At 45.9% G+C, this 24,238-nt stretch overlaps 1 protein-coding gene across 1 annotated transcript in view; it reads right to left on the bottom strand.

Moving 5' to 3' along the window:
* Positions 1-23,709, bottom strand: part of BMP3 (bone morphogenetic protein 3) — a 69,929-nt gene extending 46,220 nt beyond the window's left edge. The window contains exons 1-2 of the mRNA XM_080409169.1: positions 23,578-23,709; positions 6,347-8,116 (exon numbers count right to left, since the gene is read on the bottom strand). Of these exons, the coding sequence (XP_080265295.1) occupies positions 6,347-6,719 (373 nt within the window). The 5' untranslated portion in view covers positions 6,720-8,116; positions 23,578-23,709. The remainder of the gene's footprint in view (positions 1-6,346; positions 8,117-23,577) is intronic.
* Between the last annotated feature and the right edge of the window lie 529 nt (positions 23,710-24,238).

Raw genomic sequence — 24,238 nt, 5'->3', positions numbered from 1 at the left:
AAAGCCCTCTATTGGTCTAGAAGCATCAAGTCATCTTCACAGGTGAAAGAAAGTCAAACACAGGCCCAGAAACCTATGCCCTAGAAGATCACAGCATCACAAAAGCTTTTTTTCCTTATGTTTTCAGTATTGAACAAAACCGGTGAAAACAGCAGCTTTGCAGCAACTTTCTTTGCACTAGCTGCCTAGACAAGAAAAAGTCTGTTGCAGACACAGGCAATGATCCAATGCCAAAACATGACCTTTCAGAGGGATGCTGGACAGAAGGTCCCCCTCTGCCTGGGCTGGCTCTTAGGATACAGCAGTGCTGGGAAGATCTTATGAGCCCGGGGTGTCTCTGCCCCACAGGCAGCTGCTGCAGCAAACTCGCGGTCGGGTCCACCACCTTACTGCCTGGCAAGATTCTGTCCACGATCTCTGAGCAGCTGTAGTTGGTAAACCTCGCCTTTGTCTGCAGTGGTATACAATGCAATTCAGTGGCAACTCAGTATTATTTCAGCAGCAGTAACTTCCCTGGCTCACTTGATATGCCTCCCAATTCTGTGATTTCTATCCAAGCACCACTACTTGTGCTAAGTCTTTCAGTTCTTCCTCTCTGAGAATGAGTTCTGCTAGCTCAGCTTTGCTCTTTTGCAGTACAAGATATGAAGTGCAGAAGACTTCTCAGCAACGAAGTGCATAAGGACAAGAAGATTTAAGAGGAAACAAGCAAATGAAAAATAAGTGCAACAGAGCTACATGCAAGGAATACACTGCTACCTTCCAGATACTCTGAGGCCAGATTTTAACAGCAATCTCTGCTGCCCTTCAAGGAATCACTGTATGTTGCTGCCAGCCTGATGAGGAATTTTCAAGATCAAGCTCTGCATGACAGAGCTCTTTTGAACTGCAGTAGGTAAGACATAGCATCATTGCACTGTTGGTATCACTCACTTCTACAGCATAGAGCTTTGGAGCGGCAGCCACGAGTTAGGCAGAAAGGTACTTGACAAGGAAAACATCTTGTCATTTGTATTCTTGTAGGATACGATTTGGAAGGCACATGCAGTTAAACGGATAGGCTACAGATTTATTGGCCTCCTCAGCGCATATGGAAGTCTTTATTCGTCTGTGCACTCTTCCCTTGCTCAAACGAAACCCAGACACCAGTAGCACCACAGCAAAGCTTGTACTGGGACAGTGTCACTTCCCCAGTCTCCTGCACAAGTGACAGCTGAGCTCTCAGGGGTGTGAGGAGAGGGGAGGTACAGTCTCTCCAAGCCTCAAGCAGAAAAGTCTTTCTCTATCACACAGGTGGTCACCCAGACGCCAAGTCAGGGTGTGACACCACTTGCTGTTCTGGGTATGAGAGATGCCAGCTTACTGATAGCTCAACCCAGCTTGTAGCACTACGGTGGAGGTACTTGTACCCACCGAGTCTTCAGAGGCACGGCCCATGCTTCCTCACCTTCCTGCAATAACCCACAGCCATATGGATTGCCTGCTGCTGGCATTAAAGAGGCATTTTAAGAAAAAGCAGTAGGTCTGTGGAGACTGACATCAGTGGCCTGAACAGATTCATGTTACGAGGGGCATTTCCAGGCATCAATAAGGTGGAACGAGTCTGTTAACATGTGGTGTGTGTACCTTTATAGAGGATGCAGTGACATTCTTATGGACTGCCAAATCTAGCCCAAGGGTGAAAAAGGATGCAATAATGAGGACTATTTAGTTATATAGTCACCATGAGTCATCATTTCAATGAGATATTAAAGTTGTGTCCTTGTGCCAGTGCACAGTTAAGAATGTATTGGTGTTTCCATTGTAAAACTTTATTGTCATGGCTTCCATAGCCCAGCCTTAGAGAAGGTTTGCAGATTTGGGCCCAGCCTGCCCAAACCATAGCTCAACACTTTTCAAGTTCCCTCAGCCTGAAAACTACCAGGATGCTTCTGCTGCTGCTTGCATTTTGTTTATAGGGGTACAGCAAAAAAAACCCAAAACAAAACAAACAACCCCCCCCCAACTCTCACCATTCTCCTGCTTGCATGTTTTTAAAGCTCTCATTATAGAAGACCCTTAATGTTACTAGAGCTCAAAGAGGCTAGAATTTGGCCCCTACTGGTTTTTGCAGACTGACGGTGGCTGGTGACTAGCCGGTTTCCCCATGCAGTACTTGGTTTCCTCTGTTTGCGTGGGCATTTCATACCACAACAAAGGAAAGTAAGGCGTTTTGAAAAGGAGGAGAACATAGTTCTTAAACCACAAGAATTGGCCTAGGGGCAGGTGTAATGCCTAAAATTGCTTGAAATTCAGTCAATAAAAAAGAGTTTAAAGTAATTTCTGACTGTATAACTTTACTACAACATCATTAGAGGGACCCTCCAATTAAAGTCGAGTTTTTTAAATGACTCATTTGCAAGACGTTCCTTTAGCGATGCTATGATCAAAAGTACTTTCAAAAGCAAACTGAAAGTCTTGCGTTTGAGGCTTTTATCTCTCCACTCTCATTTATTTATTGCATACTCTATCTTTCCGCCAGGTCCTGAGCCTCTGAAGTTGTAGATGAGCACACCTCTATGGGGAGCACTGAAGGTAAGCAGATTTGTATCAGGTGAAGGTCTGGTCATTCAGCAGTTGTGCTAACTGGCGGGAGGAAAACAGTCGTGAGCAGAAACTGATCCACAGACTTGACTATAGTTTAACAGTACATTTGCCAGAATTGCCAAAGCGTTCAGCTCTTAACTCACGTATCGTCTGACCTTCTTCCTAGCTGTCTTTGTAGAGTCACAAGGGATGGAAGGAAAACCACGCACTGTTATGGTACCTGCAGATAAAGAACCGGAAAAGGCTCTGTCTTAGTATTTTTCCTGAAGTAGAGCTCACTGTGAGGCCTGGGCTAAGCAGGCTAAGGGCTGCTAGCATCATGCCAGAAACGTCCCACAATGACACAGCTGCCACTGAAATCACGGGCTGAACGTCCTTTGACTCAAATATTTCTATTTATAGGAATAAATTAGAGCAGTTAAGTCAATGAGAGAGGACAGTGCTGGAATATAACTAGATATACTGTGAATGATGTACATCCTTACTTCACTTGTGACAGATTTTGGGCCTGCAATTTCTTTCAGCTTTGTCATGGGCATCAAAGGTTCCTTTTTTGAATGATGCAAACTGAACAATTATGTTTTGAAATAATTTAGCAAGATTGACAGACAAGAATTTTGCCCAAACAGAAGATCACATGAACATTCATCAAAATCAAAGGCCAGAACCCCCAGTGCAAACAAAAACCCACATATAATTCAGCCTAATTGTGAAATCTGGTGCACAAGAAATTTCAGGGAAGTGTAGGATGGAAACTTCAGAGGTGCGTGCGCAGGGCTGAAGCCCGCATCCTATCCCCTTGGAGGGCTGAGACACGGAAAGAGAAACTTGCATCTAACAGTTGTTAGGACACTTCTTTTGATTAATCATGTCTTAGTTCTTTCTTGTTGGCTGTCCATTGCAAGACCGCAGCTGCCACATGCAACACCAGTTTTCTTGGACTAGAAACAGGGATGAGTTTCAACAAATCCTAGCAGTTCTTGGTCTCATCACACAGCACTCTGTCTTACAGGGTCTCAAAAATTTGTCTGGTGGCTTACCTAGGAGGTCTGGAAAAGGCCTTTGTTGTGTGCCGCAGAAGAGCCAGAAGCCCTCCAGGGGAAAAGCAAGAACAGAAAGGTTTCACAGCCACATTTGAGAGTTGTGTTGCAGAAAAGAAACAGGAAAATATATGGTTAAATTGCAAAATATATGGTCAAACTGCAAATGAAATCATTAGAGATGTCCTTCAAGGCCTCTTCCTGTAGATGCAGGAGAAATGGGCAGACACGTAGGGAAGTTCTGCTCATCATAGACAAAAAGCTGTCTCCTGAAGGGGCTGGCAGCAGGGATGGTAAAATGCACTGAAGGAGTAGTGACAACGTAATTTATTAATTTAACTGATGCAGCCACATTAAGGATAAGGGAAAGCCTGTGGGAGTCTGAAATTTGCATCCAAAGAGTGCAACAGTCAGAGCAGACGATCCGGAAGCAAACTACTTGAAAGGGAAATACTGTGGATGCGCCGTTTCCATTGCAGGGCTGGGCAGGCAGTTGGGCACAAGGAAGAAGTCAGAAATCAGAAAAAGCCTTTTTTGCAAAGCAGAAAAAGCCTTTTCACTTCCCCCCACCCCCACCCCAAAAAACATTTTATCTAAGGGTTTTCTGGAAATGCACTTTTCTGCCACCCATAAGCATACAAAATGAGCCACTGCTGCCTATGGTGAGAGAAAGACAACAGCTAACTGGTTAAATATTTTGCATAAATACTTACACAAGCATCAAAAACCCTATAACCACTTCCAATTTATTGCTTTGGCACTTGGAAAGTATTGCAGGAGGAGGAAAGGGATTAGTCAATAGTGTGTTTATAGGACTGCTGCCACCCAATGTCAAGTGAGAGTATAAATATAATCAGAAAGACCACAGAGATGAGATTTCAACCAAAGGCCTTTTAGGTTTAGAACAATAAATACCTTGAATCAGATACCCTTAAAGGAGCAAATATCACTCTGCTGAGGTTATACACACACACACGGCTTTTTTTTTTTATTATACCTTCCCCGCTTTCAGTGAGGAACTGCTTATTTCAGAACAAAGCAACATACATTAGACTTCATATTGCAAAAAAACAATCATGTTTAAAAGGCAAGAGAGTTCCTCTGTAGGAGCAGTAACTGGGGAGTACCAGCTCTCCATTCTCCAAAACCAGGGTATTTACGCCTCCAGCCTCTAAAGCCTCTCTCGTGGACAGAAATACTTGCAGTAACACATGATGGAGAACATTTGTAGGGCTGAATCCTAAGACACCAAAGCCATCCTATTATTCACAGTATTTGATCTCTGTGCAGAGCTATCCTGTAATAGACATTGTTGCCTTTGAATAATCAGAAGTAATGACTCGCAAAGAAACCTAAGGAAAGTCAGGCACCCAGTGCTCAGTTTTCTGGGAGAGGGAAGTAATCAATGCAGGCTGCTGAAACTCCCAGACAACACTCAGTTTTACTGAAAGATGTTTGTCCGTGAAAAAGCCGCTGGGTCAGTCCACCAGCAAAATGAAAACCAAAGAGACTGGCAAATCAGGCTGCAATGTACGGCATGACAGCTGTCATACAAACAGCAAGTTTTTGGGATGCAGTGGATTTGGAAAGCATATGCAGGCAAGGGTTGCAAGGGATTCTGGCATTCCCACTTAGCCCTTGCAGAGATAAGATGCACAAAAAGCAGAACAGTGGGATTGGGTGATACAGCACCAAGGCAGTGCCATCTTCCCTTCCTGCTAGGACACAGTTCTTTTGGGATGCTGCCATGTGAAATATATGTTCCCCTCCCCTGCCCTTAATGAAAAACGACTTTACATTTTCATAAAGGTACCTGTGCATGCCAGCCTGTAATCACGGGGAGATCCAAGTGCCACCGCCTAAGACGCTGAGATGCAGTATTTACCAAGCACAGATTATGCTTCAACTAAACTCATTTGCCACTGCCCCTAACTGCGAGTACTGTCACCAAGGTGTCAGAATCTGTGTACTCTGTAGACAGTCTAAAGGATCGCCAAGCCATGTTATTGCTTTCTCGCATGCAAATCAGCCCTTGGTTTCAACAGAAGCTACACATGCAAAACACCATTAAAAGGAGACTCCAGAGGGGATACGTCAATTACTCTACTTCCCTCATATGGTACTCAGATACCATACGGCAGAGACGCTGCATACAGAGTTGAAGAGATAAGCCAGTAATTGTTACATGGGAGACAACATAAACATTCTATCCCAAAACGCACGACGGTTGCTGCAGGAAGCGTTACTTTTCTAAGCCTCCTCTCATCTTCTTCCCTACAGCGAGGTCCCTGGGCACTTGAACGGACACGCAGCTCAACGAGGCAGGCTGGGCACCGCTCACAGGGGTACGACCGGACCGTTCCCTTCGGTTTTGCAGAACCGAAGCCCATCTGCCTGCACAGCGGTACCCCACAGCGAGCCGCTCGGGCGGCCGGGTGAGCCCAGCCCGCGGGGCGGCCGCGGTCCCCCAGCCCAGCGCCTTGTCCCGGCTCCGCTCGGCGCGCCCGCAGCCGGGATTCGCCAGCCCCGGGGGAGCGACCGCGGCAGGGGTAGCCGCGTCGGGGGGCTCCGGCGGGCAGCCCCGGCCCCGCTGCCGGCCGGGGGCGGCTCCCGCCCCCTCCGCGCCGCCCTCGCAACGGAGCCGCGGCGATGCGGGCATCTCTCCGGGGCCCCGCGGCGGGGCCCACCGCCGCCCACCCGCGCCGCGCCCTGGGACTCACCTGCCGGCAGCGGGCGGAAGCCGCGCACCGTGTTGCCGCGGCGGAGGTGCAGCCCGGGCTGCCCCGGCGGGTCCTGGGGCCGCGGCGCCGCCGCCCGCCCCCCGCTGTACTGGTCGTAGAGCCGCAGCATGTGCTCCGAGACCTTGTCCCCCGGCCGCGGGCGCTCCGGCGGCCGCCGCCGCTCCTCCTGCCCCGGCCGCTGCCTCGGGCTGTAGTCACCTGCCGCCGCCCTCGCCCGGCCTCCCCGCACAGCGGCCGGGGCTGCCCGCCGCCGCAGCCCGCCACAGCGAGCCTTCAGCGCGTCCCCCAGCGCCAGGCAGAGGCAGCCCCAGCCCAGGCACAGGCACAGCACCCAGCGGGTGGATGCCGCCATCCCGCCCCTCCGACCCGGCTGGGCGGGCTCCGGGGTCCCCCTCGTCCTGGCTGCCCCGGCCAGCAAGGCAGGCGAGACCCGGACCCCCAACGAAGTTTGTTTCGGCCAGACGCTACCCCCGGCGGCGACGGGTGCGGACGGGGCTGCGCTAAAAATCGCGGACGGGGTCTCGTCTGGTTTTTTGAAGAGGGGCGGAGGAGGAAGGGGGAAAAAGGAAAAAAGAAGAAAATTAAAAAAGAACAAAGTGGGGTGGAGGAAAGCGCCGCGGTGTAAACCGCCCGTCCTTCCCGGCGCTGGCAGCGAAGGTGTTTATCGCCCTTGCTGCGCAGGTTGTTTTTTGGCGAGAGGTGGAGGTGCTGCTCCCCTGCAGCTGGATGCTCGCTCCCGCCCGGCCCGTGCGGCCGCAGCCCGGCCGAGTCTCCGCGGGGCGTGTGCGCGGATGTGCGCGTGCGAGCGAGTGCGAGCCGCGGCGCGCGCCGGGGCTGATCCGTGCGAGCCGCAGCCAATCGCGCCGCCTGCTCCTGCGGCCCCGGCTGCTAGCAAGAGGCAAAGCGAAGGGGAAACCTCCACCCAAAGGAAAGCGAGCACAAACGCAGAGACAGAGGGAGCCTTGACTCTGGAAAGTCAATCACTGGCACCGAATGCGGCCCTGGGGGCAGCCAAGGAATAGGGTGGCGGGATGTCCCCCTTCCCACCTCCAGTCAGCCTCTTCCAAAGGCAGTATAATAACATGGTTGCAGTAAAACAAAAATCGCGAGTCAAACCACACTCTTGCCTTCTCCCCTCGAAAATTTTAAGCCTTGGCTGAACTCAGAGCCCAGTGCATGTCAGGCGGGTGGAAGGGATGCTAACTGGGCTGCGATGGGGCTCAGCTCACCTCTCCTGAGGGCCGGCCATCCTCGGTGCACTCCGCTTCCTCCTCTGTCACCCTCCAAGCTGGCCAGGGCTGGCAGAGGTGTCCCTAGCAGCCTGGAGCCCACGGGAAGGAACGTGCACCATGCCCACGTCCAAGGAGGACAGACCCTCTCAGGCACGTAACCCTTCTGTGAGCTGCATGGGGAATCCTGTGCGTCAGGACTCCTCCACTACAGCAGGGCACAGCCAGGTAGGTGTTCCTTGCCTGGAAGAGAGGATTTCATGTGCCTCCCCCCTTTGCTGCTTTTCACCACCAAAAGGCCAGAAACATCTCAATCCCCTTTCCAGTGCCAGAGCAGCAGACAACACCCCACTGGGTATGTAATGCCATCCCTTCCAAAATAATGCTTTGCAACAGAAAAGGTGCCTTACCTTGTATACCTGGGTGGTGGTGGTGGGGGACACAGGAGGGGGAAGAGACGCTTACGGCATTTTCACAGTTTATAAATATGTTGGTCCACAAGAATGACTTAATTTCTAACCTGAAGAAGGGAGATAAGAACATTGGCTTCCAGAATAGTATATGGTGCTTAGCACACATTATTTCCAGCATGGGGCATTCACATTTTCAATGGGCTACAGAAAGTGTATCATTATCAAGCACTAAATATAACACTAAAATACATCATGTATTGGAGGGTGAACTTGCCTTGCAAATTCCACTGAATTTGGGATCAGCAACAAATATGTTAAACAGTTTTAATATGCCCATCTGTAACTACAAAAGGCAAGTGCCTACTGGCAGGTAGGAAAGATTTTCAAAAGATTGTTATATGCTTCTATATTTGAGTACTCAAATACAGCATCTCATTTTCAAACACTTTTGAGGTATCAAATTTGCCATATGCATCTAAAAGTATTATCCATATATGTACAAACACACACAATTTCAGTATTAATGCCAATAGTAAGTAATGCTTTTCACTTTTCTATGTAAGAAACTTATATTATTGGATTATAAGAACAAACCGTACAAGCAAACGTATGTAATTAAAACATTAAGGCATGACTGAGTTTTTGGACACAATTAATAAAACCAGTGTGGATCTCTGCAGGAAGAAAACAAAATTATTTGAACCAATAGCTAAAAAGTTCAGCACAAGCAGCAATCTCTGGCTTATATCCACAGCAGAACTGTCAGTCCCAAAGAAGAACCTTTAGGCAAGCGAAATACTGGAATTGCTTCGGTCATGTTATTTTCTGCTCATGAGAGATGCGATTTTAAAAAAACCCAACAACACACCACAACTCTTAAAATAAAACAACCACAACTGAATCCTCTTTTAAACCTACAGCACCAAATAATTAGCCAGTAGAATGTGCTGTTTTTCACAGCCAATGCGTCTTGCAAACTGCAGCCTGACTTTTGAGATTGGACCACTGTAAATCAAGTATGACTTCAGTTCAAAAAAAAATATTACTCAGAGACAGCGTGTATCTAACACTGTACTCAAGCAAAGGAGGATTAGACAAAAACTTGCTGAAGTTCAACATGGAAGTCCCAGCACCCTATTGCTGAGCTTTTATTTAAAAACTTTTCAATGTTATCAGAAAGCTCTGTTTATGCAAAATTAATTCAGAATTTGGCTCCCAGAGCCTTGTCCCACCACTTGACTGTGGTTAAGTGTTTAAAATAGAAAGTTAGCCCTATAGAATCCTATTAAAGCCAGTAAAGAGAGAGAAAGAGGATGCTTGGTGTCAGGCAGAAAGGAAAAAGGAAGTCCTCAAGGCATTAGGTGTCTTCTCTGAATCCCCCTTTTTATATGGCCATTGCAGTTTTTTGAGAGTGCCGCAGAAGAACACGCTGGGTTTCAAATACCCCTTGCTTTATGGATTGTCCCTGTGACATGGTGGGATGCTTGTTACACGTAGTTCTGTGGCTCCCCAAATGAAAAAAATATCCTTAGAACAAACTGGACATAAGCTTTTTAAATGTCAGAGCACCATGACTGCACAAACCAAACCAAACCAGTACATGTGAGGAGTTACTCCTCATTAGTAAATAAGGGCTGGCAAACCCTTAGACCTGACTTACGAGATAACGGTGCTTTTGCGCTTCTCTATTGTTTTTCCAGTTCTTCCATGGAACTGCTGCAACTTACTAGCAAGTTTAGCATTGTTCAGGGAACCAAACTTCAGCCGTGTCTCAGAGAGTTTACAGTTTAACCCCACAGGTTGCAGAAGAGTTGTGCTGATTTCCAAGAGAAGAAAGAGGCCCGCTGAAGCCACAGATATAACTGTACTGGTACCACGTGCAATGGCAAAGCTGTGTTCTTAGCCTTGATAGAGAAGCACAGTATTTCCACTACAAATACCACAGAGGTAAAGGCACCCACAGGCTCACCCTCAAAACAACAGTTCTGTCAGTGAACTTTTTTATAATTGTCAGCATCAGTAAGGGCCACTGAAACCACCCCTTCCTCTTAGAGATGCAGTATTCCCAATCAGGAGGCACACTGCTTTTTGGCTTTGGAAAAAGAATCTGAAAGATCAAATTCAATGGGTTATTTAGATGATAGAGTCAAATTCCAGCTGCTTTCACAACCCTATAATAATGTATTTGCACATAGCATTTATGGGACAGGATGAGAAGCAGAAAAAAGTAATTCACCAGTGGGCTGGGACAGTGATGTAACATGAAAAGGACACACTGCGACAAATGTCTAGGCTGCCTAGCTCACCCAGCACAGTTAGACCTAGATGAAGGGATGGTACAACCAGTACTGCCAAACGTGGGCATGTTATGCTGTTGCCCTACCCAGTCTTAGAAAAGAGAGGAAAAAGGACTGAGAACCAGTTAAAAATAGATCAAGAACATTAAGAATGAGACACTGACATCCATTTAATCTTTCTTTAATTTCTCCACTAATGACTGAAAGCTCAACGACTCATTATCTCTGCAGTTTTTTGGGTGGGGATACAAATACATGTGACCTCGCTTTTCATCTTCCAGTGACGTACTGCTCGTAACTTGTGTCAAGACGGGCCCTGAGTCAGTGTTAGCCTGCTGGGGCTCTGGTAGGAGGGAAGGGGCCTATACGCTTTACATCTTGCTGCAGCCATTCCAGAGCACAATGCAGACAGCAGGGAAGTTCCTTTCTGTACCCTGCTGAACAGGGGAGGAGCTGCACCCCTCCCAGCTTTGCAGCAGAGAGCCCTCCTCCCTGTAGGTAATCCTCCACTACTTTATGTTGCTCTTATGGGGCACTAAGGGGCAGATGACACTGAAGAGTCTGCCCTTGTTCTGGTCTTGAGTGACTGTTATCACAGCAGATTAAATATTCCCTTGTGCAATATGTCTGTCCCCATGAAACCCAGCAGGATGGTTTAACACTTGTATCAAGTCTAAGCAGAGTCCACGCTTGTAATTCCATCCTGCTCCCTCACGCATGCTAAAATTACAACGTAATTCTACTAATAATAAATATCAGGCTTACCATGCAGCAGTTCAGCAATGTACTACACAAAACCAGAGCTTACCCTGAACTGAAAGGACTACCTATCTTTTTAGGATGATTTAATCTTCATGACCCCACTTTTCTTGTAAGCTTTCCACTGTGGCCGACTAACAAGAAACCAGCTAATCCCAGCTGTCACTTCGCTGGTACGACTGCCTCAGAACCGGGAACTGTCCCAGTGTTACTGACTGAGACAGCATTACTATTTCTGTTAGGACAATGCACACCCAGTAAGTGTGCTACAGACAGACTGTGGTGCCGCACTGAAAGGACTCAGCCCACTTCAACATCCTCAGCTCTCACTGTTCTGTGTAAGTGACTGTGAAACATGCAGTCTGCCAGTCCTTATCTAGCAAGCAAACCAGGCTTTGGCAGGAAAAAGCTGTGCTTAATTGAAACTAAGCAGCTCAAAAATCATGAGAGTCATTTTCGATCCATCTTATTGCAGTTTTTGAAGCACGTATTAAATGTGCACAAAACATTCCTGGCTACAAGCTTGCATTGCGACTCTTGGTACACACAGCAAATACACCAGGAAGCCGGTTTTCAGCACAAGTCAAGGCATTATTAAAGTGGAGTAAGATTCTTCTTCAAAGCTCCACTGAACTACTACAGCAGAAGCACAGGGTGATTTGATGAAATGGGAGTCAGTGGACCTGCTATTCTCAACTGCTTCGGGTACCTCTGGGATTCTAACAGAGGACCACCACAAGCACTCACTGTTACACATGGTGCATTAAGACACCTAGCTTCAGATGTCTGCTTTCCAACTGGGTGCCAATGACGCTCTTCTCATCAATGCAGGGAAATGATCTAAATTCTACTCACTCAGCTTTTAGTTAGCTGGTTTGCTGTCCATGCAACTGCAAAGACACTCTTGGAGTTGTACGGCTGCGACTTTCAACTTCAAAGGCTGAAATATAACACTTTGAAACAATAGTCCTGAGTTAGATCGTGAGCCCTCAAGGTGGTTCTGTAGCCTTCCTCTTCAGGGGCGTGCAGGTGAATACGTGGACAAGAGGCTCTCCAGATTACTGCCCACTTTTGAAAATATATGTCTTGGCACACAAACAGCAGTCTGTGCATCTGAAAGTGGTACTATGTTTTGCTGATTGTGGGGAGAAAAATCTTCCTTCATCAGTTGAATACTCATCACTACTGGTTTGCATGCTTAATGGCCTTTGATGAGTTGGCAGAAGCAACCCTGCTATCCTCTCAGCCACCGTTTCTTTTCTTTCTATCTAACAATGTTTATTGCCAAGATATGGATGTATTAAAATGTTAAGAGGTAGACAAGGAGATCTGGCAAATTGAGAAAATAGTTTAATTTAAAATGTAATATTTTGGTTGAAATAAACTGCAGCTGGACTACATCCCCATCTTGAATTCTCCACAGGCATCTTTTCAGCTCAGTTTCTTTAACCTCTTACAAACAGCAATGAGACCTATGGAAAGAACCTGTGGTTTGGTTTTCAGTAGATATTTTGACACTGGTGCTACTTTCAGAATGAAAATGTAGTTCTGCAGTTTTTCTTAGTGTACTTTGTGGCCCAAGTCCTGCTCCAAGTGAAGCAGATGGGTGTCTGGCTGCACCAATTGGCCAAGTTTCACAGGGCCAATATACTTAATAACACAATGAGGTCAGCATTTACTGATACGTTTTACTACTGTGCTTCATTCTCTGACAAAATTAATATTAACTTTGACTGAGGCAGCAATTTCCTGTGCTTCCAGTTTAGTTCTTGGTTAAAAAAGGAACAAGATAAACAACTATCTTTCAAAAAACAAATGGCAAGGTTTTTGAAAGAGACTCTGCCAGCTCTGTTTTGGAAAGAAGGAAGAAATAGGACAGCCATGGTGCTGCTCTGATATTTTCTACCAAAATGGCCAAATGAAAAGGTCAGATCTGCATCTATTCCCAGAATAACAGGAAGTTCAGGCTTGGTTTCACCCAATATGACCTCAGTCCATGCAACAGATCACCGAGTATCAGAGACTAATCACTGTTAACTATTGGTGTAAAGCAGCTCCCTAACAGCTTATCTGTGCCCTCCTATGGGAAAGACAAGGGCCTGTGGAGTTACGGGGGGGGGGGGGGAAGTCTCCTCTGCTGGATCTGCCAGGGTTACATGGTCAAGAGGAGGCGTACCAACAGTTGCCTACCATACAGCCTCACTTCAGTCTCTGGGAAAATCACAGAGCATGTCCTCTTGGGACGTGTTTCTGGGCACATGAGGGAGAAGAAAGTGACTTGGAACAGTCAGCACAGATTTGGCAAGTCATGTCTGACCCACCTGATTGCTTTTAGTGATAAATTGATTGGACTTGCAGATGAGAGACCAGTCGATGATGTTTACCTCAATTTCAGCCAGGGTTCTGCCACCGTCTCCGACAAAATCACTATATCCAAGTTAGGACATTACCATCTGGATAGCTGAAAAGCTATTTAAATAATCAGGCTCTGAAGGCTAACATTGATAGGACATAGTCCACTTGGAGGCCAGTAGTAAGTGGACAGGTGCAGGAGGCTGACACACCTCTTGGCATCTGACTGATATGAGCCAAAAGCTTGCATTTGCTCTGTAACAATACGCAGTCAAATGCCGAATGTCTTTTCTTTGGGTCAAATCCTCAGCAGACACAAAATACAGGGCTTCACCAATTTCAATGTTATATACACAGCCCAGATTCACTAGTTATAATAGTCACACTTCAAAGATTGGCAGTACTTTTTTCCCCAAGACTCTTAAGAAAACACTCATTTGCTAATTAAACTAGTATTACTTCACCGATTTAAGCTGTAATGTGTTTCCTCATGTACACTTTTGACTTAAGAAGTACAAAAATGGTTAATAACAGTTCTTAAATTTAATATCTCAGTTTTTCAGCTGTCAGCAGAACTGCTCCCAATTACGGCTGAAGAATGACATACCTGAACTTGTCCCTGAATGTGGGTCCACCTGGCGACAACTGATGTGCACCCTGATTGGCTTTTTTGAGTTTTCTATTGATAGAGGCAAAACAAGCCATTTAGAAGGCTAAATGTTAAAGAATGTGCTGAGCCCTGATGTTGATGCAACAGCAGTAAAAATTATTTGCACAGAATGAGATCTAGTCTGAACTTGGTGCAGAAATACTACATATTTTGCATTTTTAATGGAGATGGCTAAATGTGGCATCAAATTCTTATTTTACTTCTTCCCCCCTTTTTTCTCTCTCAGTTTGCTAAATGTAGCAGTGCAATGGCATAATCTTCAAAGCAAGCATGGAATAAAAACTTACCTACCTTTCCTGTATTTATAAAAACAAAGCAAACAAAGCAAACATTTCAGTATGATATACTGACAGGCTCCAAAAACACTCAAAACACTAACTTCCTAAATCACTTCTTTGGATTTATATGGATATCCATATAAACTCATCTGCCTTTCCGCACAGCATACAAATCATTTTGGTACAAATGTACAGATCAGGTCTTAGTCAGTCTGGAGGGCAGGTCTCTACACAAAACAGCTGCTGGGGCATGAAAAGCTACAAAACATGCAGACAGACAAAAAGAATAACCATCACCACATGGGACAAATTCTGCATACACCCTGGTATGATTATGGAGTGACTCCATCCCGTCCATTACAGTCACTCTAGATTTCCCATCTGCAGAGCTGAGATAACAATTTGGACTCCTACAGATAATCAGTTGTCTTGTTGGGAGTTTTGTTGGTTTGGGGGTTTAGTTTTTTTTACTTTCTGCCCCCCCCTCTTCTATTAAGAAACAGGGAAAATGCAAAAAGGTCAAATAATGCTGCTCCAGAAGTAGACACCAAACTCCGGCTGGTGCATGCACGTGTGTGTGCCTACAGATGCACTTGCAGGCAGATAAACTTGAGGCAAAATCAAACTGAAACTATCTGAAATTCTGGCTATGCGTAAGAGAGCCCAACTTTTTTTTTCCCCTTTAGTAATACAAAAGTTTTGTGCCTTACAATTGGGCAGGACTGGACTTTCCAAGCTGAGCACTCATCTATACTTATTATACCACAGTACTATAGGAAGAGAGGGTCAGTGGATGCTTCTCCTTTGTTCTCATCTGCATCAGCGAGGAATGGTTATCCACAAACATCCTCCTTCCCAGCTACAGCCAGCACAGCTCCAGTCAGGTCTGTGGATCCTGCTCCCTCTCTGCGAGGCCCTAGCGGCTCCTTGCTAGTACAGCTCCACCTCGATCCACTGCAGAGTCTCCAGTTAGTGAAGCAACCTAGCCTTTTTGTTCCTTAGACCCGGGCACACAGTAGGCTTCAGTCTTAAATAAGTTTATTTAAATGATGAGCAACACCTGTGCCATTGTCAGGGCTAGCCTCACCACCCTCCAGCAGCCCCTTTCAAAATTGCTATTTAAACCTCTACCAAAAACTTCCAGGTTTCCACTTTTTCAGAGCTTGCCATGTAATGCACGTACCTGGTAACCACACAGTTATTTGTGCCCTCCACACAAGCATTCGGAAGTCCCAGGGAAGGGGAAACCACAAGTAGTCCTTCTGGGGAAAATTAAATAATTATGTATTTGCATAACAAAGTGATATTAGCAAAATCTGTTCAGCATGTGAAGGCCAATCCCACACTTGCACTTATTAGTAGCCTGGCTTTCTAGAATTTACTTACAAAAGCAATCTCCGCTGCTGCGGCTCCTACATCCAGCTCTCCTCGCTGTCATCTAGTGAATACCCTCTACAGCTTCACCTCGGCTGGCTCACACCAGCCCTCCACACCATCTGCTTGCCCATTTCGGATAGGCTTCTGTGTATTCTGCTGTGGCAGGGCTCCTGCCACCAAGTCTTCAGGTCAGTGACACCAACTTTACTCCCAGCAGCATGTCTCCAACCCCCCAAAGTCACCCTTGCTCTTGGTAGATCCATAATCTCATGATAAGGTGTCTTGTTCTGCCACCTCCCCCCCCCCCCCCCCCCTTGAAGCCATTACTCCAGAGAAATCTTGTCTTTTCTCACTGGACTAGGTCTTTGTGACCCAGTCAGCAGAATCCTCCACAGTCAGCTCTGAATGACTCACTTATCCTAAGCCGTATCATTCGCCTGCACCCCTTATATACACATTCCCATGTACAACATCGTGAAGTTCATAACCAGCACAGAAGAACACTAAACAGCACATCAGCCAGCAATGCTTGGGTTCATGCTACACAAACTGCAATGTGCAGAGCCAGCTCTCCCCTTTTACCAGGTGGTGCTTGCTCTCTTTGACTGTCCTTGCTCATGGCCTTAAGAGATGGGGACAGAAAATAGCCTTTTTCTAGGCAGAGTCATGGTGAGAAACTTGCACCAAACCACTCCTGTGTATAGCTGTTAACATATATCCATGATGCTTGCTCTTTTACATTTGCTAGACTGGCTGTTTGCTCAGGTGGCCAGCACTGGCCTTCCAGCACTGGCCTTCCTGCTGGAGGTGCCTTCCCAGCATAATTTCTTCTCTAGGACTCCGAGATCACAGGTTTCTCTCATCACAGAGAACTTCTGCTGTGGGATCTGTTATAACTCTGCTTGGAGCTGAGCTGAAATAAAACATGCCTCAAGCGAATAATAGCCAAATAACAAGAGTCATGTTTTTTCTTCTTGTAAAAAGCGTGTACTGCACACAGGGCTAATCTGCATGGCTTCAGTACATCCAGCACCTGTGTTTTTGTTTTCTTTGCAGCGAGAACAGTGGCTTGGCCTGCACTGCTTGTCCCTGCCTGCCTTGCAGAGAATTGCCCAAAGGTTTCACTTATTTTTAATCTGGTTTCTTTTCTGTATGTGGGGAGTTGGAGTTAACGCAGGGTTTTCCCCTACAACCTCTTTCGCTGATGGCCAAAAGGAGAACATCCAATGACCAAGCTGTACACTGCTTGGAGATCTTGTTCTTTACATCAGCTAGGGGTCAGTTATTCAAATGGCACTGCCACCCCATCTTCTTCTTTCAGCTTCTTCTAGCAGCATCAGAAGATGCAGCTAGGTTGGTGAGGCTGCTGCTAGAATTACAAACCTTAGAGTTCATGAAGTGCTGCTGTGTTTTCTGAGCTGATAGCTTACTGTACAGCTACCAAATTCAAAAGTGCAGCTTAATTACCACCATTGCTCAGTGTCCTCAGACAGCTGGCCTTCCACAAAACCACTTTTGGTCAGAGAATGCAAAGCTGCTGATGCCTCTCCATAAAATCACACCAAACTCACCAGAAATTCATTTCACATCATGCAAGAAGTTTCTAACTACATCAAAGCATCCTGTTGTGACAGTTAAGAAGAAGAAGAAAGAACTTCAGACTTTGGTGTGAAATGACTTTTCTAAATAAAAATGGTACTAAATAATAACTCTTGCTGTGATTCTGCACGTCGCTCAGGATGGAGCTGTTCACCACCAATCTCGTGCTACTTTTCAGCTTCACTCTATTATCCAACACAACAAGAAGAAGAAGGACAGTGCCAAACGCTGTTGCAAGACCAAAGATCCAGACTCCACATAAAAAGAACAAAACTATGAGTTTGGCGGGGAGGTAAAGAAGTATAAAAATCCAAAACAAACACAAGCTAATAAAATCTGTAGACCATAACTCATGTACACAGTTTAGACATGCTTGAACCCCCCCACCCCCCACCCCGTATAAAATCTAAATTCTGGGGATTCTTTGCAAGCATGCACTTTCCTATCAATGCCTAAGATCAGTTATCTCATGGCAGTCTGCAAACTCCGTACCTGCAGTAAATGTCCCAATGAGCGATGGTACCAGAGTCTCTTTTCAAAACAGAATGGAGATGTTTCCATTCACCTTATGTTTAGAGCAAGCAATAATTTCAGGCTAGACAGTTTGCATTTGTTTCTGCTAAAAAAATCACAGAGTATAAGAACGTTTACAGGAAGTTTTCATGTGTTTATCAGTCCTCGGAAAGCTTCTCTCTTGATTACCACGTTTTGCATGTCCAGTTCACTGTGTGTCTACCCAGGGCTGACCAGTGACAAGACGTTGGGAAAAACCACCACTGACATTTTAGGGAAATGGACTGTAATAGCACTTAGTTGCTTTTAGGCATATCCTGTTTGTAACAGCACTTAGTTGCTTTTAGGTGCTATCCTGTTTGTCTAAGAAAATTAACCTTTAAAATGCAAGCCAGATTACAGAAATCTTTGGGGACAGATTTTCGCTTACAGCAGAAGCTTGAGTTTCTTCCAGTTAGGATTGGCAAAGGACTGTAACAAGTAACTTGGGAGCTTTCACTTATGGTAACACTCTGGGGTCCTAGGTTTTGAATGTCAGAAGAGACAGAACACCAGGAGATTAGCTTATAGGCAAAGATGGGTGGGAAGGAATCAAATGAGTTTACTGAGGAGCCAGTAATTCTGTGAATTGCTCAGTGAATACCATTCTTTTGCTGCAGATATTACAGTTTATTTTTTGTTGCAAATGAAGTTTATCACTCACTTCAGAAATAGCATGAAATTACAATTCCATAGGTGGTCAGCACCAACTGCAAAAAAGGAGGCTTCCTACATCTTTACAGCCTTTCAGTAGTTTATCTTTAGAGATGTACAGTGCAGCAATGCGCTCACTGACCTGAAAACACGTAAAGCCCACTTAGATCCAAATTTCCTTCCATCTTCCTGCAGATGTAGACATAGGGTTCTCCCAGACTTCCTGCTGTTCTTTTGAGTCAAGAGCATCAATTAATAACATGAAAACAAAGGAAACTGAATTTGTAGAAATAACTTCTAAAGTTGAAAATTTACTTCTATTATGTTCTACTTAATTTTATTTTTTATCTATTATGATTCTGAGATAATGTTCTCCAAATTCCAGGGACCACTTTCCAACTTCAGGTTTTTCAACATTACTTTAAAATCTGATTACATTAAGAAATAAAAATTATAATTCATTTGTTGAGATGAATGAAAACCAGAATTCATACCCTTTCCACCAATTGTCCATTCTACCAGCCTTCATAATGGGAATTTCTCCTTCTCCAGTGCTCGAGAGGCAAACCCTAATGTTTTTTAAATGGTTCAGGAGTTTTGAATTTTTCCTTGAAAAAAAACATATCCCAAACTCTAAGCTGTACAATAAAGGCAACCTTGCTTCAATGCTACAAAAAATAGCGGTAGGTCAGTAGCTGGCCCTTCCCTTGCACTGCCTCACGACACAGTGGCAGCAAAGCAAAGCCGGGTCCACGGCAGAAGCTCTGTTTTCTGGTGCGATGCAAGGAGCGGTACTGCTGCACGAAGGAAACACCTGGAAGCGCCAAGGTCAGGAGCAGCCTGCCCTAACAGCGCAAGCGCTTCCCTCTGGAGACTTCAGTTTCCAGCGCACGGCCCTGTGCAAAACCGAAGGGTTACGCAGGCTCGGACTGCAGTTCCTTCCGCCCACAGCCCCGGGCGGAGGCTCGGGCTGTACGCTGGGTGCACCCGCTCCGAGGCCAGCGGCTCCGAGGCCAGGGGCTCCAGCGGGCGCTGGGTTTCTCTGCCCGCCGCGGGCCGGGAAGCTCCCCCTGCCGGCGTTCGCTCCGCCGGCGCTAGGGGGCTCTGCTGACCCGGCGATGGCAGCGGAGCCGCGGGCGAGCGGGCGAGCGGGGGAGCGGGCCGGGAGCGGGCCGGCGGCGGGGGAGCGGGCCGGCGGCGCGGGCAGGCGGCGGGCAGCGTCCTCCGCAGCCCAGCTGCAGGTCAGGGAGCAGTAAACTAACCTCCAGTTTGCGTACCTGCTGCAGAAATCTCAGGGTGCTGTGGGGTGAAGCGCTCAATGTAAAAGCAAATTGTCACAGTAAAAGATTTTATTGTATTTTGGAAATGGCAGAACTTCATAACTTTTAAAGTTTTACCAAAAAGAAAACAAGGGTTCCAAGTCTCTCCCAAATTATTGCAGCTTTGAAGTAGCAACTTTCACTTTGTAATTGCTGGAACACTCCCTCTCCTTGCAGTAAAGGGATCTTTAACACACCAACTGCTAAGACAAAGGTGCTCAGCCTTTTCCAAAGGGAACAGGCTTGCGATGAGGCCGGCAGGTAAACCTCGCCCTATGGTGAGCCTAGCAGTGCTGCTACCATCTTTTTTCTTGTCCGAGTTGCCTAACTTGTCCTCCTCACAAATTCACAGTATTGAGTCCAGAAAAGATCACTATAATCATGCAGTCCCCTTAAAGGTCCAGGGAATTTTATCCAGTCACTTTCTACCTTTGTTTCCTCTGCCTTCACCTCCACATCCTTTTTCTTTGTAATTCCCGCTTTTGTTTCCTGCTAGTTCTTTCTGCTGCTTAGCTCTGTGCCATTTTCCAGTTCTCTGGTAAGCAGACAGCTACGCTGCTGGTATACCAGCTGGGTCATGTAAGTACGGGCAACTTCCCCAAGTGCCCCAGGAATGGAAGGGAGTACCTTAGGCCATTGCGTTGCTGCCTGAACTTCTGGCAAGTTGGTACTAGAACAGCACCAAGAGCAGGAATGGATGAAAAGTGCCTTTCAAGGAACCATTAACGCCATCAAAACACTGCAGATTTCTTTACATTTACTGGCCTATGTGGTACAACTTCTCCCTGCTACCCTGTGAATGGCTTGGTCCACACTACATGGTGTTAGCTGCTCAACAGATGTCCATGCCAACCTAGAAAAGAGTCTCCCAGGAAGAATTTAAAGCATCCTGTTGCTGAGGGGCTATGGAACAGTAGTTTCTTTTCTTTACTCCAGGAAAGAATGCAGCACCTCTGTCCCAGCCACCCTGCTGCCTTAGGAGTAGTAGCAAAAAGCTGGGTCCAAGCCTTCTGTCTTACCTTTAGGTGCTTTTGCAATTCACATACCCCAAGGACAAACAAGGGACCCACCTACGGACTCTACGGCCTGTACGAGGTCTTCCTTCCACTTTATATCCCTTAGGGGGCAAAGCACAAACGAACTCTAAATCCCTATAAAATTCCCTCTTTCTACCCCTGAACACCAGGTAAAGATCTTTCAACCGCTTCTTTTTCTTTCAGAGGACTTTAAAACAGCTAAACAAATCACTGGGAGAAGAGCCACACAGATGGACCTTAGGTCCCTCTTCTGATGATATGGTCATAGATAACAACATAGAGATCAAGATAGGTTTCAACTGGTGGCCATGTCGTCTCCTGAGTAGGCCTGAAACACAGAATATTACAGATACCTGGTCAGGAGAGAGAAAAGACCTGGGTTTTATGCCATTAATTTTCTTCTTCTTCCCTCAGAACATAAAGTTTGATGAATGCAGCTAGCTCTGAGGGTGGGGATTTCTCACTGAAGATGAATGTCCTGGCACCAGACAGTTCCATTTCTCCTGCAAGGCTTTTAGCAGATGCAAAGACAGTGATAAGAGTTCTTTTAGCTAAAATACAACCAGGAACAAGTGGACAAGCAACTGGTCAAAGAGGACGCCTGCTTGCAAAGATCAGGCAGCTGGTCCTAAAGTCTGTTCAAGACTTAACCCCACAAGAGAGAACTTGTGCTGATTTCGGTTTGGCCCACAGCAAGCACTCCTCAAAAGCTTGATCTCTATCAGTGAGTGCTACAGAAAATCCAAAGCCAGATGGATCTCATGGGGATTCACAGGCCTGTGCCCGGCAACCCGTAGGGGGATGCAATGTACACACACAAATGCTTCTTAGTGTGACTCCTGGCACACGAGGATCTTTCACGTAGACACTAAAGAGCTGGTTATTTGTTACAGATGTTCTGCAGCTGCAGGAAGTTGGATTGGTGGCCCACTTTCAATGCAACCAAACACATTTTTAGGTATGCATTTTTCAATTTCTAACAAACCAATGCACTTATTTTGAAATGCATATAATTTGATATTTTGTAGTGTTACTATTCATATGTGACCATCTCTTATGGGAAGCACATCAAAGAAACCATCATCCTAGATCAGTTCTGTAGAAATCCAACCCGATTATTGCCCAGCTTAGTTCATGTTGGTTTGGAGAGTAACCAAAGCCTGGGTGTGTTTATCACATCTAACTATAGTCCAAGGACTTCAGTTGTAAAGTTTAAAAAAGCGCGGTTGGCACCAGAGGAACATGGCTTCTTGTAGAGGGAAGCTGTCTGTAACATTACCCATGGCAATATAATCAGCTTTCAACCATGGCTGAAAATGGGATATCCAGGTACGATTTGAGCATTTGCTTTGTTTGGATTCAACTGCTATGTAAACAAAACGGTAGAGACCAAACAACTTCAGCAATAATAGGCTCAGAGCCATTTTTAGGTGAAAGCAAAGCACACGTTTGTGCTGTCAGTTATGCATGAGAGACACAGAGACAACATTCATCCAGTTTATAGCACTACCGAGGCACAAATATTTTCCTTTCTTTTATTCAGTCATAAGTCCTTCTGATTTACTGCATGCTGGAGAAACACAGCTCTCCACAAGAAGATGCATCTAGTGTCAGATTTCTCTTTTGTAAGTGACAGGGCTTAAAATCCAAGTTTGACCCTTACGCCCGTGACGATCTCAATCTGCTACAGGAACTAAACTACCTTAATGGGGCTGCCTTCCTCAGGACTTCTCAAATCTTTTGTATTAAGGAGCAAGAACAAGGATTATGTGCAGTTGGGAAAGGAACTCTGCCAGTTTCACTTCACCACTGCAAAAGTGCTGAGGTAGAAGATGGCCCGCACTTCAGATGCAGAAACCGATTCTGCTTTCTGTATTTGATGGTGTTCAGCAGGCCTTGCCAGGATTTGGGACATTACGGTTCCTTCAGGTTGCAGCTTTTGATTCAAAGTACCCTAATATTTATTTATTTTTATCAAATATGTATTTATTTTTATCCACCTGCAGGCATGTTTCGTAATAAAGGTCTGATTTTTAAGAGGAGATGGATACAGGGACCAGCAGCCCCAGGACATCACCAACATTTTAGTACTTTTTCCTTTTAGTTAGAGACATGTGTGTCATCCTCTGAGTAAAACACAGTGTCGTTCTACATCAGATGTACCTGCTTATATATTCCCATGCTTTGGTCCTCACATCTTCCAGTCAGTCCTGCTTTCCTCCTCAGCCCATTCCCTTTCCTGTGCTTCCCTTTCCTTAGCACTTCTCAGCAGTTCAATTAATAGGACGTAGCCTCGGCCTGCAGCCTGTCCTGGCAGTAGTGGCGACAGTTTGTCGTTTTGATTGGAAAGAAAAACGGGCAGGCAAAGGGGCAGGGTGTAAAAGAACCCCTGCTTTGGAAATCTCACCATTTTATCCGTCAGTTCAGGTTCTGATGTTTGTCATCACAACGGAAAGACCTAGACACACTCAGTCATAAACAAGCTATGCTAAGTTTATCCTGACAGGGACCAGAGCGGCTGTGTTAACATGGGCAACAGCATGTCTGAGTGAGCCTGAAATGCTAGGTGTGTATTGATAAAGACACTGTTTGCAATTGGACTCAACAGTTTAGCAGTCAAGCTCCACTGCATAAAGGCTATTTAGAATATTGGGGCAGGGAGGAAGACATTTACCTTGGGATCCACGTTTATTATTTTCCTATCATTTTTGTTCTTGAAGAGTAGTCCACAGGCATTTTCGGCAATCACTTGGTAATTTGCGCTGGAATTTGAAGTGCTGACATTTCTATCCCAGTTGTAAAAGCTGTGAAAATGTGAAACAGAAGTTCAGTACTTTTAATGGATGTCATTCTTTCAGCTTAAAGGGCAGATTCTGACCTCCTTGTTCATGTTGAGTAGTTCCTGATTCCCTCTGAAAGCCAGACAGATCCACTGAGGAGCAGAAGCCCACTAAATATTAGAAAACCTGCCCAAATGTGGCTCTACATGTCTGATCTCTGGCAAATCAAAACCAAGGCCCCTAGCTATCTCCTCATCCACTCAGTACTAGTGTTACTAAGAGACTCAGAGCCTGAGTATAACTAGTGGGAAGTGGTAGTGCTTGAGAACTACCACTGTGATGGAAACAGCTCTGGAGACCACCTGAAAGGGCTTCCCAGACCACCACAGATCTGCAAAACAGATGTGGGAACCAACAGTTTCCCCTTAGGATCTCACTGGAACTCTCTTGCTGCCTTACTGCTTTCCTTTCTCTTGTTTTTAATATAATTCTGGTAGTAAGGAGTTTTTGGAAGTCTCCTTATGAGCCAGATACAGCGGGGGGTGGCGGGTGGGG

This window comes from Falco punctatus, assembly GCF_963210335.1.
Source record: "Falco punctatus genome assembly, chromosome: 1".
Taxonomy (NCBI): Eukaryota; Metazoa; Chordata; class Aves; order Falconiformes; family Falconidae; genus Falco; species Falco punctatus.
Note: the sequence above shows the minus strand (reverse complement) of the source record. Positions and strands in the feature narration are given on the sequence as shown.